Raw genomic sequence first — 15,670 nt, 5'->3', positions numbered from 1 at the left:
GCTCCCAAGCTCTGAGCAAGGGCCGAGCCAGGGCTGGGAGCTCACAGGAGGACCAGAAGAGACCTCAGGAGGGCTGGAGGTGGGTGCTGGGGTCAGCAGGAGTGTTGCATCCCTGGGACCCTGCTGGGATGGGACTCGGTCTGCCTGGGCAGCCAGGGGTTCCCACGGGCAGAATCCGGATCATTTGCTTTTGCTGCTCTTGTTCAATGTCATTGCAAAGCAGCGGCTCCTCAGTGGGTGTTTTGAAACAAAAAAAGGGTCAGGCTTTTGATCTCTCTGCTTTCCCTCCCACCCCAGTCTACCAAGGCTATGAAAAACCCCTCCCTGTCAATGGATTTGTCCCATTTTTAGACAAATGTGTGCTGCAGTGAAATAAGAGGTTTTCCCATTATAAAGCTGTAGTCCCAGCGTTTCCGCTTGGCTCCACTCAGCACCCACTTGGTGCCGAGATGCCAGAGACGCTGGTTTTACAGCATCGCTGCATCGCAGCAGTTTAACCCCTGCCAGCCCCTGAGCAAATTCACTGTGACGCACGTGGGATCGGCAAGGAGGAAAGAGAAATCCTTATCTTGCATGTGAGATGTGCTCACATCTGGGAGTAATCACATGTAGCAAGTAGCTACAGCCACGGGTTGAGGTCCTGTTGAAGCAGGAATGAACAGCTTCAAGGTCGTCAAATCACTGTGTGGGTGAGAGGTGGGATTGCAGATACCTGGGTTGCCATCAGAACCATCTGCCATCCCTGGACAGGCATGTTCAACACAAAAACTGTGCTGACCTCCAGGTAATGCTGCCGCTAAAAAGGGCCAAAGGGAAGTTTGCTGGTACAGGGTCAGCAACCTCACTCCCTCCCAGGAAGGCAACGTTGGCAAAGCATGAAAAAACTCTGCTTTTTTCTTCTAAAGACTTCAAAAATGCCCCTTGTTTGTGCAAAACTCAACTCCACCCTGGCCCTGGGGAGTCGTTCTGTTGCTACAACAACTAATGCTACAAAAGTAATAAGGCAAGAGTGAAGTTTTTCCAAGGGCTGGATTTGCATTAAGCTGCTAAAACCAACACGTTCTTGGCCAAGTGGAGAACTGGGGAGGAGAAAAGCCAAAATTGCCCTAGCGCTGTGCCTTTCGCAGGGCTCAGGCAACCTCTGCCTGCTGAGGCAGAGCATCCCAAAGCTCTACGTTGGGCAGATGCACAGCTCCTGTTCCCTCCACCACCCTTTACCTTTTTTTTTTTCTCTTTATTTCTTAATTGGTGGGGTTTTAATGCACATGCCTTCATCCAAAAAACATTAATGTAGATGAGAAGCACGAGCAAAGGACGAGGATGGTGGTACTCAGTGGGAGTCTGCAAAACCAGGCTATCCCATTGCCTCTGCGGTCCCCATGGTATTGGGAGTCTGATGTAGTGCTGTGTTTAAAAAAAGCACTTGGGTGCTGCCAGTGAAACCAAGTATAACCAAGGAATCCTTTGCAGTGTTGGATGCTAAGAGGGACTGGTTGTCTCTTGCTGCAGGATGCAGAGAATTATTTGAAAATCTCTACGAAATTGTTGTGAAACATTTTTGCTAGCATCATATATGTACGCTAACCTTATGTGCACGAAGGCAGAATAACTGAGGGGTGTGAAGCATCCAGCTTATAATCTCCCCTGCCCCATCGTTATGTGTAGAAGTCCATTTTGACATAGAAGGCCCATTTAAAAAAACAACAACAAAAATTACCGATGGGGTTGTACAGCTCTGAGCTGCAACCTATGGGCCAACTGAGGATTTAGATACCACAAAACACAAATAAGGGCTGAGCTTCCCGACCCCAGGCAGCTGCTGCAAGAGCAGATGCTCGCAGTGAATAAAGATGTTGCATTTTGGCCCGTGCTGTTATACCTTAATGGGCACATCCCCTCTCCCTCCCCAGCGCAGCCACTGGTTACTGCTCGCCGCGCTCGGCAGGGCTGTTATCAGATTGCAGCGGCGCGTTTGCTGCGGCAGCTTTGACGAAAAACCGATTGCCATCTCAAGCAACTCTCCCAGCGCCGTTACCCTTTCGAAGGACATCAGCAAAATCTCAGCGAGCAACTGAGATTTTCCCCAGCTGGACCAACAGGTCATTTTTAACCCGTTTTCTGAATTTGTAAAAGCTTCCTATAATGGGATCTTCGTACTGCTTGAATACGGTGCATCCCTTATGCAGCCTCTGTTGGGTGCTGGAGGAGCCGGCAATTCCCTTCAGCTACCGGAATCAAATCTCTAGGATCAGCAGCCGCCTGTCTCCAAGGCTTATTTAGTCTAATCACATAGTCCAAGCTGGGGACTGGTCTCAGCCTTTCTACATGAAATGCATGAGGAGGAACAGCCGAATCGCGAGTGGGTAGGAGCAGAGATCGGCACCATTCATTGTGGGAAAAAATAAAAGTGCAAGAGGACCTACGAAATGAGCTGTGCAGGATGCAAAGTTGGGCGTATGGCCCATTGGATTCTCCATCAGGTAACAAAAGGATTGAAAATACCCTCAAATATATCTGTATTAGTTTGGAGGATTTTTTTTTTTTTTTCCTTCCAATAAGTTTTTCTTTCCTTAGTTATTAAGCAGGAGACTCACAGGGAGGGAGATGCTTCTCCATGGGGAGGACGGAGGACCTGTCGGTATCGCTGCAGGACTTGCCAGAAACATCCTACAGGCACCGTGGGATGCATTTAGAGGAGAAATCTCTCTTTAACAGGCAATTTCCAGCCTGGTTCTAGAAAGTGATTTTGGTACCTAATCACAAAACTGGTGCCACAGGACATCACACGCGGTGGTGTGCCCGGTGTGGAGAGTCTCACCTCGCTTCTGCCACGGAGCTCAAGCACCAACAGCCTCTGCAAACCAGCTGGGCAGACTATTTTATACCCCGGCAGCATTTCTTTTGCATATCAAAGTCCAAAGGCATAAGCAGTGAAAGAAGAATTGACTCCGACCCAAAGAAACAAGAAACGAACGGTAAAAAAAGACCAAGCGATGGCCCTGCCAGGTGACTTCTCTGTGGCACAGGTTTATAGTTAGCAATGCAGTTTGTTTTATTAGTTATAAATAAAGTACAAAAAATCCACCAAAAGTGAATCTAAGCATTTACACAATTTCTAATGTCTTTTCATTTCTTCAATGCACTATTGCTTTAATATTAATAATAAATATTTTTCTAGCTTTCTTCTATAAAATAGTCTATGTAGCAAAATGTTGCACAGCACAACAGAACAGCAGTAGGAGTACAAAAATGTGGGTGATCCTTTCACCAGCCTGGGCCATTAAAGGAGAGGATTTTGTTTGTTCGCTCCTTGTTTTACTTATCCCTTTTACAGTGTCTTTGTGGGGGGGAACAACCGACCCCCTGTCCCTGAACGGCTCAAAACCGCAGCTCCAGGCTACAGGGGAGGAGTATTAGAGAGCAGCAAGGAAAAAAACACAGACAGGTTTTAAACCCAGGGTAAGGCAAAGTCAACAAAGCAGAGCAGCACCCTGAAGGGCCAGAGAAAAAAAATTAAGGTACAGTCATTTTGTGCCTTTCTAATCCAAAGGAGAATTGCATCCAAAGCCTTTTTTTTGGGGAAGGGCGGGGGGGTCAGCTACTGGCTGAGCACATGCATCGAACCCCACTTCTGTCCATACATGGCCGAGCATCTGCGCTGACCGAGACGGGTTATGGCTTAAAGCTTAAAATATTATCAAAGACGCTCTGACCTTCTCGCGAGGCTCAAGCACTTGATATTCCGGAGCTTTTTGGGAAAGGGCAGTGCGTTGCGAGAGCGGCGCAGCCGTGTCTGGGGATGGGGATGCTCGGCCGCTGCTGCAGGAGCGGGATATCAGCTTGGGGCTGACCTCCTCCTTGGGGACGGGAAGGCTCCGCTGCACGTCCCAGCTCTTCAGTGGATTAAAAAGCTCCAAGCTGAAGTTTCCCTTTTGACAGGGGGGAGGAAACCAACCGATCAAGAAGATCAGCACTGAGGGCTTCTGCTCCGTGCATGTTTCACAGCTGGGTTATAGCAAACGCTCATGGCCAGGCATTACAAAAGGATGCCGAATCGCTCCCGCGTCCATCCCAGCCCCTCTCAGCTAGACCATGGGTCAACCCTTCAAAATTGCAACGAATCCCTCAGTTTTGTTGCCTCCTAGCTCAGGCTCAATCGATCGCCTCCTTCATCCTCCCCGCAGCTGGGTGCACGCGCAGAGGGTGAAAAAAGCCAGACCGAGCACTGATAGGCACCAAAAATTGGACAAAGCCACCATGCCTGGGCTCCCTTCCTCGGCTTTTGAAGCAATTTGCAGAGTCTTGCACTGAATGCATGCATCGCCCCAAGCACAGCCTTGCAGCGGGGGCCCGCCGGGTGTTATTGCAGGGTAACACACGCAGCAAGAGCAGGAGCATCACCGGCGGCGTCGGGGACAGGGCGGTAGCAAGAATCGACCAAAACGTTTTGGTTTTGCAGAGCGCCGTTAATCGCCTTCAATGCGCAAGGGCGCAAGTGAAAGGATCACCAGAGTTTGATTATGAGTGCAAATAATATTCATATATATGTGCTAAACACAGTCACTATATTGCAGTTTTCCACTATGTCACAGCATACAGAATCAAAGGTTTGCATTTTTATGGAATGTATCCAAGGTAACAGCACCACAGTAATACAGTTTGTAATCACACACCCTGATTTTTTTCTCTTTTTTTTTTTTTTTGATAAGATAAGCATTACCCCCCACATCCCATGTTTAATTTTTTTCTTTAAAGTACCGATGCATGCAAAGCATTCCATTCCCAGAAACAATGCAAAAATGAGGTAATAGGAGTAATAAAAAAAATTAGTATTAATTTCTAAATAAATAAATTATAATTAAAAATGCAAAAAACAACTATAAAAATAATTAAATAAGAACCCACAATATCTACAAGTTAGTCATAAATTATGATTGTTAAATATAAGGCATTTAAACTCACAAAACCCTGTAAACTATCAATGTTTTGTTCCTAGAGATATTTGTTGTTTGTTTCGTTTTGTTTTTAAACTCATCCTATTATCGCATCCTACTCGTACAAATTATTTAAACGCAAAGGAACCTGACACATCGATGCAACTCCAGACGCTGTAAATTCGCACGCACCTTGGGATCAGTCACTCACACGAGACCACGGGAGTTTGGTGCTTTTCTTCACCAAAGGGTTTTTTTTTTTGTTGGTTTTTTTTTTAAAAACTGTGCTTGTTCATTAGGCAAATAGTAATACTTTCGCATAGGCTTTAAGAAAACGCGCGGTTCGGAAGCGCTCCTCATTCCCTCCCCACCTGGCCAGGGTCTCAATTGCCCCTTTCCTCCCCCTGCTTTGTCCCCAGCTCACGCCTGGACAGACCAGACCAACTTACAGTGTATTTTACCAGCAAATCCTTGCTTTGCTTGTCCATATTATTAATAATATTAGTATTCTTTTTAATGCTGCTTCAATCTGCTGCTGCTGGAGCAAGCCCCATAGGTATTGATGGACCACTCCTTGACCCATGGACATCAGGGCTGGGACCACCACATCCCCCAAGAAGCCATCGCCTGTGCTGGGTGGCAAATATATCATAGAATCATCGAATGGTTTGGGTTGGAAGGGACCTTTAAAGGTCACCTAGTCCAACCCCCCTGCCATGAGCAGGGACATCTTCCACTAGATCAGGTTGCTCAGAGCCCCGTCCAACCTGACCTGGAACGTTCCCAGGGATGGGGCATCTACCACCTCTCTGGGCAACCTCTTCCAGTGCCTCACCACCCTCATCGTAAAACATTTCTTCCTTCTGTCTTCCTTATATGCCACCATGTGTCCCCCTCCAATCCCTCCCACCTGCATGGGCACAGCAAGAGAGGAGCTCCCGCATCCTCGCACCCCGTGGGGCTCCCCTCTTTCCCTCCCCTCTCCATTTGGGAAAAAAAAAAAAAAATCTCTGTGTTGTCTCTGAGGTTGGTGTTTTCCAATTACAGCTCACGGGAATTCTGTGATCTCTCAGACTCTAATTTATGATTTTTCTTCTTGGAGAGCATCGCTTGGCTCCAGCAAAACAGATGCTCAGGGGAGCCAGAAATCATTCCCGCCACATCAGTATTTTCAATATATAATGTTCCTGACTAATTCCCCTTGTTCCTCTGCTTCTCCCTTTGCTCCCCTAGTATGCAAAAAAAAAAAAAAAAAAAAAAAGAAAAAGGTTTTTGGTTGTGAATGTCAGTTCTCCGGGGAGTTTTCAGCTCAGTCCCTGCAGTTGGCATGCTGAGGCCTTTATTTCAGGGGAAGCTTGGATCGCAACAGCTCAGTCCTTCGGGGACCACCTCCTAATTCTGTTTTGAGCGTTAATGCAATTAAGTTTCATTTTAACAACCACTCCACTCTCCGTATGGATATGACCTGTGTATACAAATGCACGCGGGTGCAGGTGCACGTGCTTTGAAGCGGGGTCACAACCCAGCCCCTCCAAAAAGCAGCAAACTGCCCTTCCAATCTGCCTTCCCCTCCCGTGCCAAAACGCTCACGGCCTCAGCAGTGCCTTGCGAACATCGAGTTTTTTCCCTTCCCGTTAGCAGAGATGGTTTTGCGTGGGAGAGGACTCGGCAGCGTACATCTCTCAGCACCTCTCTGGCGTTATTAAACCCCAAAGCACAGCTATAGGCACCAACTCCAGTAACCATCCTTTTGGACCAGTGCTGGCAGTGGCTGCTGAAGCCAACCAGCCTCACAGCTCACAGGAGAAAGCATCACGGACAACAGCAATTATGAAGACAGCCCTTCCTTGGATTTCGATACGCCAAGCTATCGCTAAGAGACGGAAAGCAAAGAAACAGCATCTACTCCAATATCGTGCCCCTACAGAAAGTGTCCAGCACCAGCAGATAAGCAGGAACGAAGCTTCTCCCTATTGCTTCATTCATTTCATTCCCAATTTTTATTTTTTTTAAGTTTCTCTAAATTTGCAACACACTGTAAATGCAAGGAAAGGAAGCACACGCGGCTGAGGCAAAGAGCGCAACCCTTCTGACTGTAAACAGGATTTTGCTTTTTCGCCTCTTCCCCCACAAGGGTGGGAAAGCTTGACCTCTATTCCCCCTCCGCAATGTATTAATCAGGCACCAAAATAAGGAATCTATGAAAAAATATTTGGTGCAAATTAGGTAACAGCAACATGTCCACCACAAGATGAGTAGGGCATCAAACACAACATTTCTTAAGCTAACATGCTCCAGCTGCCATCCATAGAAATAGCTAAAGGACCCCTAACATGTTTCTACGTATTCGAGAGGTATATATACAATCCTCATGAAATGCAGGATTGACAGGCCAGACTACCACAACTAGTTCCTTCATGTTCAACACTAAATCTTCTGCAGCACGGGGTCTCTGAGCTCCGGGAATGCCAGCTCCCTTTCACCGGGCCCGTATCCTGCGTATGTGCAATATCTCCTACTGCTAGATATTGTACCGCCACCTCCTCCTCCTCCTCCTCCTCACTAACGTGCCTGCAGACTTTTCCTCTCAATCAAATGGCTCAGAAGGCAAAAATTTTGCTGCAAGGGTTTATGGCCATATGACCTGGTAAGGAAAATGGTGTGTCCAGCCAGTCCTTTCAGCTGTCCGAGCCGAGCTGTGTTTCAATGTCCACCCTGCAGATCGGGCACTTCTTGCTGGTGGCCAGCCACTGGTCCACGCACACTTGGTGGAAGAGATGCATACAGGGCAACCGCCTGCAGAGAGAGAAGTACCACCCCGTTAGGATGGAGAAGGTCCAGGGGACCAAGAAAAGCCAGAAAGCAGCAGCCGGCGCTGCTTCAAACATGGGAAAGCACCGATGTAGGGACACCAGTACAGCCTTCCCCAACCACGCCAGCTCATGTAGGGCAGTAGGTCTGAGAGGATGTCATTCTTGGCTAAAAGCCTTTTAGAAAACCCCCCACCCTCCTGAACTGAGTTGTTCCAGTTATTAATTACCCTGGCTGCTGCTTTCAGGAGTATTAGGTTATACTCCAAAAGCCTCTTGGTTCTTCATCGTTGTGGCTCATTAGCAGTCAGGTGGGTCCCCAGCACTCCTATGTGGGTGTCTGGTGTGCCCCAGGGATTGTGGTTGCTTTTCTCCTACATCACCTTTGCCATCTTTTTGCTCACCCTCATGAGCCGGAGGGACCCTGAGCCACAGGGATTCACAGCAAGAAGATCAGAGTTTTTCTTGATGGTTTAACGCAATTCAAGGATGAGGAGCAGGACCAGGTAGTGCAGCTGCACTGCCCACCTGCAGCTCCTTCAGCCATGGTAGCTCAGCCCCTTGCAATTGCTTGTCCCCCATCCACAAGCAGAGATTTGACCCAACCAAGAGCCTGGGGACATCTGTGAGCGTTAACTGGGGCTTTATTGTTGGCTGAGGACAGTTCCCTGCGACCGTGCGGGTGGAGTAATCTCACTTATTCTACAATAAAGCAGCTCCCTCCTGGCCACAAGCCAAAACCCCCTGGACTTCACACCCGCACTCCATTTTATTGTACTTCGGTCATCTGTCAGGCTCAGACATTGATGTCCCTGAGCTCCAGATGGCTGTCTGAGACCTGGGACCCATTCTTCTCTGACACTTGCCAGCTGGCCCATTGGCACAGCTTTGAAGCAGGTGATCCAAACCCAACTACAAAAACTTGGCCCTTCTGCTGCTCTTCCTACCTACAGGCCATACCAATGTCCATCTAAATGGCATTTAGTTTCCCAGACCCTGCAACAGCCCAAGTGAGTTTGTCAGGACGAGAACAGGGACAATCCCACCAGCGCATGGCACCATTAATCCCAATAAACACAACTCAGATGGCATCCAGAGTCAGAGGAGCAGATGGAAGGATCGTACCTGACGTCTTCTCCATCTTCAAGCATGGACAGACAGATTGTGCATTTCTCGTCGGTGTCCGACTCCTCTCCATCCTCTTGCTCAGCTTTGCCCTCCTGCGGTCTTCTCTGCAGCAAGGTTAAAGACATAATTTGGTTAGGACTTGGCTTTCTAATGCTCTCCCAAGCCCTGGTAGTTGCAGGAAGGTAAATAATAAAAGCTTCATCTGTCAGCCAGATCCTCCAGCTTGGGGAAGCCAGCCCACCCAAAACAGCCAGTGAGGGGAGGATGCCACCAACATGCTGCTGGTCGGCACGTCTCCTCCTGGGGCCGGTGGCAGCGGGGCTGGTGGTAGTGCCCCAAGGAGCACCCTGTCCTCTGCTGCCCTAACAGAGCCCCCCACCACCTCCTCCATCCATCCTCCTTGCAGTGGGGCTAGGCCCATGGTCTCCTTTGCTGGAGGCTTCTCCTGGAGACCCCAAAGCATGTGGGGCCACCACTGCCAGGAAGGGCAACCACTGTGCCCCATGCCAGCTTGGCCACTGGCCCAGCCCCACGCTGCGCCATGGGGCAGTGCTTAGCCTGTCAGCTCTCCCCTTTCCTCTTCCCTCCACACATCCATTCCTATCAAATATGATTTTTCTGGATCCACTGGAGATGCGGTCAGACATAAGCGCAGCAGGAGTTGACTCACTTCCAACCAGGGCAACGCAACATCCCTACTTGTTACTGCCCAGCCGGGAATGACCAACATGTGAAATTACTACCCAAACAAGCATTTTCCCCGTTTTCTACTTAGCACAACCCCAAAATACGGCACCCGTTTCCTTAGGGGCAGGAGATCAGCTCCAACAGAGGAGACAACCCTTGCAAAGCGAGGGGAGGACAACCTCCCCCACACCATGGAGCCCGCGCCCTCACGGCGGGGTGCGCGGGCAGCGCCGCTTGCATGCAGAACGGGGTGGGTTTGCATGCACGAAGCCCCCTTGGTGTGTGCACTTTCTTACCAGGTGCGGACAGGGGTGAAATTGCACCCGCTGGGTGGGAGAAGGTTGAGACCCTTTTGAAAATTTGGCCCGCAGCTTCCTAGCCTAGAAGTGAGAAACAGCCAGCTGAGCTACACCACTGCTTCAGCCCGGGAGCCCCACAAGAAATTAAAGCATCGATTCCGGATTTTACATTCCTCCCCCATTTCGGGGAATATTTTGATTGACGGCGCCAGTTTGCCAACCCTGAGGATTGCGACCCACCAACATCCTTCCTTCTGTCCGCTCTGTGCCCACAACCCTTGGCCAACTGAGAGGGGCTGGCAGCCGTGACGCGGTTTTGGGTCGCTCACCTTCTTGTACTTGTGGGGGAAGGTGAACCTCTCGATGGTGTTCTGGACGGCACCCCGGCTCACGCTGCCCAGCCTGTCCTCCAGCTGCAGCAGCTCCTGCGGCACAGGAACACCAGCAAATTGCCATCAGCATTGCTCCCGGGACACGAGGTCCCACCACCCTGGTCCCTACCTGGTGGTGACCAAGGCTCCCTCCTGCCCTTTCCTTGATAGAAATGTCCATCAAACCCAAATGAGTCGTGCTTTAATGATGGATCTGAGCCCTAGCGCTTGGGCTAGTAACTAGGGGTTCAAGGCTAAGAGCTGGATGTCCAATATTTCAGAAATTAGGGTGGAATTTGAGCTCCGTTTGACAGGCTGGGAAAAAAAAACCCTGTAGATCTACAGCACTTTATTCACAGACATGAAGGGAGCCGGAGTCAACCCAAGCCAGACCCAGGCACCTTGGAGTAAACCAACTTTTACCAAACTCACTCAACCCCTTTGCCTCCCAGTTATTACTAAAATTGCTGCAAGACTCAATGCAACTGCCATGCCAAAAAACAGTCTTACAAGTTTATGCCAGAGCTCGCATAGATTCCCAGCATTTCAACATTTAATGATAATTCTAGTCCCCAAGATACATACTTCATAGCTCTCCCGCACAGCGGACGTGTGCCTGCTTGGGTTCAGACCCTGAAGAGCAAGTAACTGAAGCTGAGGATAAGGGTAATTTCTGATTTCATGAACAACCTGCAAGAAGAGAGGGAGGAAAATAAAGTTACCTGTACTTGCACGTAGAAATCCCTTGTGTACCCTGATTTAAATCTAGTGCTTTAAAAATTCAAAATGAAAGAGCAGACCGACACCTTCCCCAGTGGAAGCCTTTTAATAACCAAAAAATGAGGTTTTATTAAATAGATCTCCTATAAATGATAACTAAGAACGTGCATTTCTTCTGAATAAACTATCTGTTATAATAATTCCTGTTGCATTTATAACATTGCAGTTCCAGAGTCTCAACATGGATTAGCTTAAAAAGAGATTTTATTTTATTTAGTTTTAAATGGGTGGATTTCTCTTCATCCAAGCTTTGATTTTTTAAGCCTTGCTGTAGTACACAAGCATCAGGGTCTGGCTATGGGCATGAGGCAAAAACACCCTCGTGGGATTTCTGAGGATTAGCAGTGCTTGGCACGGCTCAGCTCCAAACACAGCACCCTGTTAGGAGAAGGGCCAGCAAATGACCCCAGTCAGCCCATCTTCTCATCAAACCCCACTGTCGTGGTTTAACCCCAGCCAGCAACTAAGCACCACGCAGCCGCTCACTCACTCCCCCCCCCACCCAGTGGGATGGGGGAGAAAATCGGGAAAAAGAAGTAAAACTCGTGGGTTGAGATAAGAACAGTTTAATAGAACAGAAAAGAAGAAACGAATAATGATAATGATAACACTAATAAAATGACAACAGCAATAATGAAAGGATTGGAATGTACAAATGATGCGCAGTGTAATTGCTCACCACCCACCGACCGGCACCCCGCTAGTCCCCGAGCCGCGATTCCCCGCCCCCACTTCCCAGTTCCTATACTGGATGGGACGTCACATGGTATGGAATACCCTGTTGGCCAGTTTGGGTCAGCTGCCCTGGCTGTGTCCTGTGCCAACTTCTTGTGCCCCTCCAGCTTTCTCGCTGGCTGGGCATGAGAAGCTGAAAAATCCTTGACATTAGTCTAAACACTACTAGCAGCAACTGAAAACATCGGTGTTATCAACATTCTTCTCATACTGAACTCAAAACATAGCACCGTACCAGCTACTAGGAAGACAGTTAACTCTATTCCAGCTGAAACTAGGACACCCACCTCCACCTGTGCAAGAGGTCAAGCAAAACCTTTACAGATGGCATCAAGGCTGATGTAGAGAACGACGACGTGATAAGGGACGGTCCTCGGGGTTGAGCCAAGGAAGGGAGTCACCTACTGCTAATCCTTCTGTATACAAAAAGTCCTGGGAGCCCACAGTTTGTTCCATTATTATAAGTATTTTTATTATTAGTAATAACTGCTGCGTCTCTCAAACCCTGCCCAGGTTTTGCAGACCAGCTTGTGAGCGTGGTGCTGCACGTGATGGACCGAATCTTTCCAGAGCAGCTGAGCTTTTCTTTCCTTTCTCTAATCCAGAGTGCAATGATGCAACATTATCCTTTCAGACACTCCCTCCCACGGCCGGAGATAAGTAGGATTCGCAGAAGACAGGTGATAGAAAGATAGCAGCCTTTATTTTGACTGCCTTCTGGCAGACAATGCTTAAAACATTTCTCGGTAAAAGCGTTTCACTTACCATCTGTGTCGAGGATGTGCTTCTGGGGAAATGGTGCATCCGAGGTGTAGCTAAGTAATGCTGATAGGGCTGAGGGACCGGCCGGACCTGGAACTGGGCGTGAGTCAGTCCCGCATCGACGCTGAGGTCCCTGTGGGCACGAGGATGAAGATACGGCTTTGACCGCACGGTTTTATTGCATGGCTTACAGCAAGTTGGATCCTGCTCACAGGGCAGCCTCCACTGGTGGGCCCTGGGCTGCTCTGGGTTCCTCAGCCTGGGGTGATGCTACCGCTTGGAATGGAGTTTCCTCCAATTTGGGCAATCGCCCACAAGGCCAGCACGAAGGAGCGAGGGGTTGTTTTTATGCTGGTTAGCATTTGTGTTAGCCAGGGTCAAGAGCTGCACAGATGCAGCCTGCTAATTTCAGAGCAAGAACATTTTGGTGGCTCCGTTCGATATCCAAGCTCGGTAACTCAACCTAGCCAGACCAGGTCTTCCCTGTGCTGCCATCGCTGCAAACAATTGCATTCTGTCTTGAATATTTTGCAGGAATACAGCTAATTACTCTGGGGACACACTGATGAACCATTCTGGGTAGTTGTTAGGAGCCAGCTAGGCACTCTGGGGGGGCTTTTCGATGTGCCTGTGCTCTCTTTGAAGGTTTCCCAGCCCAGGTCATGGTAGGACGTGGGGAAACAAGGGAGACCGCACTTTGCCTGACCCCAGCCTCAGGGAACTCCAGAACTGCTGTTCGTGCAGAAAATATAAAGGTTTTAAGAAATTTCTGGATGAGACTGCTGTAGGAAAGGGTGTCACACAACCAGCGGGCCAGCACCAGTGAAGCAGGACACCCCCGATGGTCCCACTTGCCCACACGCAGCCTGGCCCAGGCAAGGAGAGCTGGGGTTCAGCTTGGTGAGTTTGGGCACTTTTTTCCTCCAGAAAAATAACCCAGCTCAATCCCAGGACTTGGCATAACCAAAATCCCAGAAAACCCCGCAGCTCTGCCCAATCCAAGCATGCAGAAACAAACTGCAACCCCATCCACACGCCGTGTGGAGGGGACGGGAGGAGACCTAACACAGCATCTCCATCTATAATCCAATTAGCTGATCCCTCGTCTCTCCAGCCAAGGAGTCTGTCAGCAAACAAGTGCTTTGAACGTCATTTACTTTATCATAATTACCAAAGCTGGCGCTCTAATAACCATTGTCTTCACATTTACCAAAGCAAAGCTAATTAGAGCACAGGGGTGGCTTCCCATTTCAGCCTCGAACTTCTCTTCCCCTGTGAGGAGGACAGTGGCAGCGAGTGCCACGGCTGGTTAGGAGCAACCGAGACGTGTCCTCCAGCAGCTGTGAAACTGTTTTCGCCCAACAGCAGATAACAGACGTGAGGGGACAGTAAATGCAGAAATCCTTTACCCAGAACAGCCTGTGTACCAGGCAGCAGCTCCAGGCCTCTAGTACCCCCTAAGAAGACACCCCACATCAAGCTGACGCAAAGAGAGGGACTATTTTTGCTGGCCCCGTGCTAGCCATGTATGTGCTAGACAGACAAAACCTGGCAGAGGATAAAACACAGCAGGCAACTGGCAGGAACACAACCAGGGTGAGAATCCGCAGGGCTGGGCATTTTCCAGCTCCCGTGTCGCAATTGTGGAGATTTATCCAATTGCTTAAGACTGTTCCCAGGTGGATGGAAGGCTCAAGTGGAAATCAGGAGGCTTTGGGTCCCTTCCCAGTCCTGTCACTGGCCTGATGCATAACCTTGACCTCTTCCTCTCTGCCTTCCCATATTCCCTGTCTACAAAATAGACGTGATAATCCACAGAGTGCTTTGAGAACGAGGACCGAAGAGATCTCTCAAAGATGAATGGCCACTATTAACTTGCACAAGTAATTGGAATGACAGGACTGCTGAACTGTTTGTGCACCGGTGTAGCTAGAGCCTTAAAATTGGGTGTCGAGGCTCCTGAAGCGATTTTGTGGGTCTACAGAAGGGTCCAAAGCAGAATACTGCATGGAATGCTGTTTTCCCAGGGTTTGGGGGTGAATAAGCAGAGCACATTAGCTGAAGGAAATCAAAACCAACCATCACCTTCTAGCCTGTGCTACTGTACAGCATCTTGATGCTCAGATGCGAGGCTCAAGAGCTGCGATACTTATGGTACACGGGCTGCCAACAACCAAGAAGTGAAGGATAAGGCTCCATATAACAGGTTGGATGGTCGTCACCCAATGCGTGTGCAGAAGATGATTTAAGGAACCAAATGGGAATTTATTTATTCTTCGCTGGAAGATTTTAATGGAGGTTGGGCTGTCTAAGATGACTGATCACTTTCAGATCTTCTTTCCATCCCCATCTCCCGCAACAGTGCCTACCACCTACCGCCTCCGAGTGAGTGCCGCTGCTGCTCTTGAGGTGGCAACACATTAAAGGAAAGTTTTTATATCTGTCACTGGGCAAAACTGTACATGTGGCCCGAGGGGAAGTGAGTCACCCAAATATATGTACACAGTATATGTTTTCTGTCATCCCCACTCCTTAGGTTTTATAAGGCTATGGAGCAACACAGGGGGAAAAAGGAGGGAGGAGGAGTGGAACATAAAGCGATGCTTTATCAGATCCTTTTAATGATTATAATTAAACACTCTGCGCCGAAAGAGAGGCAGAAAGAATGGCTCTATCCGGGTGGTATGTGAACCGCTTTGGCAAACTGATCCGAACAATGTCATCCTGGCCAAATTCAGCTCACAGTGGTGCCAGTAATGGGAACACCTGAGAAGAAAATGGCAGAAGGATCTGGCCATTATTTTCAGCTGTGTATTATTACCCTGGAGGGGGAAAAAAACCCCTGTGTTAAAAGGACTCTCCATTTGCAGAGCGAAGTGCTCATATGCTAGGAAATGCCATAATTAAGATTTCCTGTGCCTTTTTATTTCCATCCCCTTGTGCATACACATTGCGATTGTCTCTAATTACATGTTCACATGCTATTTTTTCCACTCAGTGCACAGAATGGACTTTGCTCAGCTAACAAGCAGCTACTCAGAAGTATGTTTTTATTTTCTTATTCTTCCAAGTAGGGGCCCATACCTTATTAACTGCGCAAGAGCTCAAAACCTGCTCTGAAAACAAAACGATCAATTCCTCGCTCAGCTTTTCCAGGGTATCGA

General features: G+C 48.7%; 1 protein-coding gene across 2 annotated transcripts in view; it reads right to left on the bottom strand.

The window, feature by feature from the left end:
* Positions 1-3,027: 3,027 nt before the first annotated feature.
* Positions 3,028-15,670, bottom strand: part of RNF165 (ring finger protein 165) — a 52,776-nt gene continuing 40,133 nt past the window's right edge. The window contains exons 4-9 of one of the 2 annotated variants that reach the window (XM_030005162.1): positions 12,510-12,639; positions 10,815-10,919; positions 10,188-10,283; positions 9,856-9,939; positions 8,870-8,976; positions 3,028-7,730 (exon numbers count right to left, since the gene is read on the bottom strand). In XM_030005162.1, coding sequence (XP_029861022.1) covers positions 7,613-7,730; positions 8,870-8,976; positions 9,856-9,939; positions 10,188-10,283; positions 10,815-10,919; positions 12,510-12,639 — 640 coding nt within the window. In that variant the 3' untranslated portion in view covers positions 3,028-7,612. The remainder of the gene's footprint in view (positions 7,731-8,869; positions 8,977-9,855; positions 9,940-10,187; positions 10,284-10,814; positions 10,920-12,509; positions 12,640-15,670) is intronic. The other variant, XM_030005163.1, reaches the window with a different exon arrangement.

This window comes from Aquila chrysaetos, chromosome Z, assembly GCF_900496995.4.
Source record: "Aquila chrysaetos chrysaetos chromosome Z, bAquChr1.4, whole genome shotgun sequence".
In the NCBI taxonomy this organism is placed as follows: Eukaryota; Metazoa; Chordata; class Aves; order Accipitriformes; family Accipitridae; genus Aquila; species Aquila chrysaetos.
This window is presented reverse-complemented; position numbering and strand designations above follow the sequence as displayed.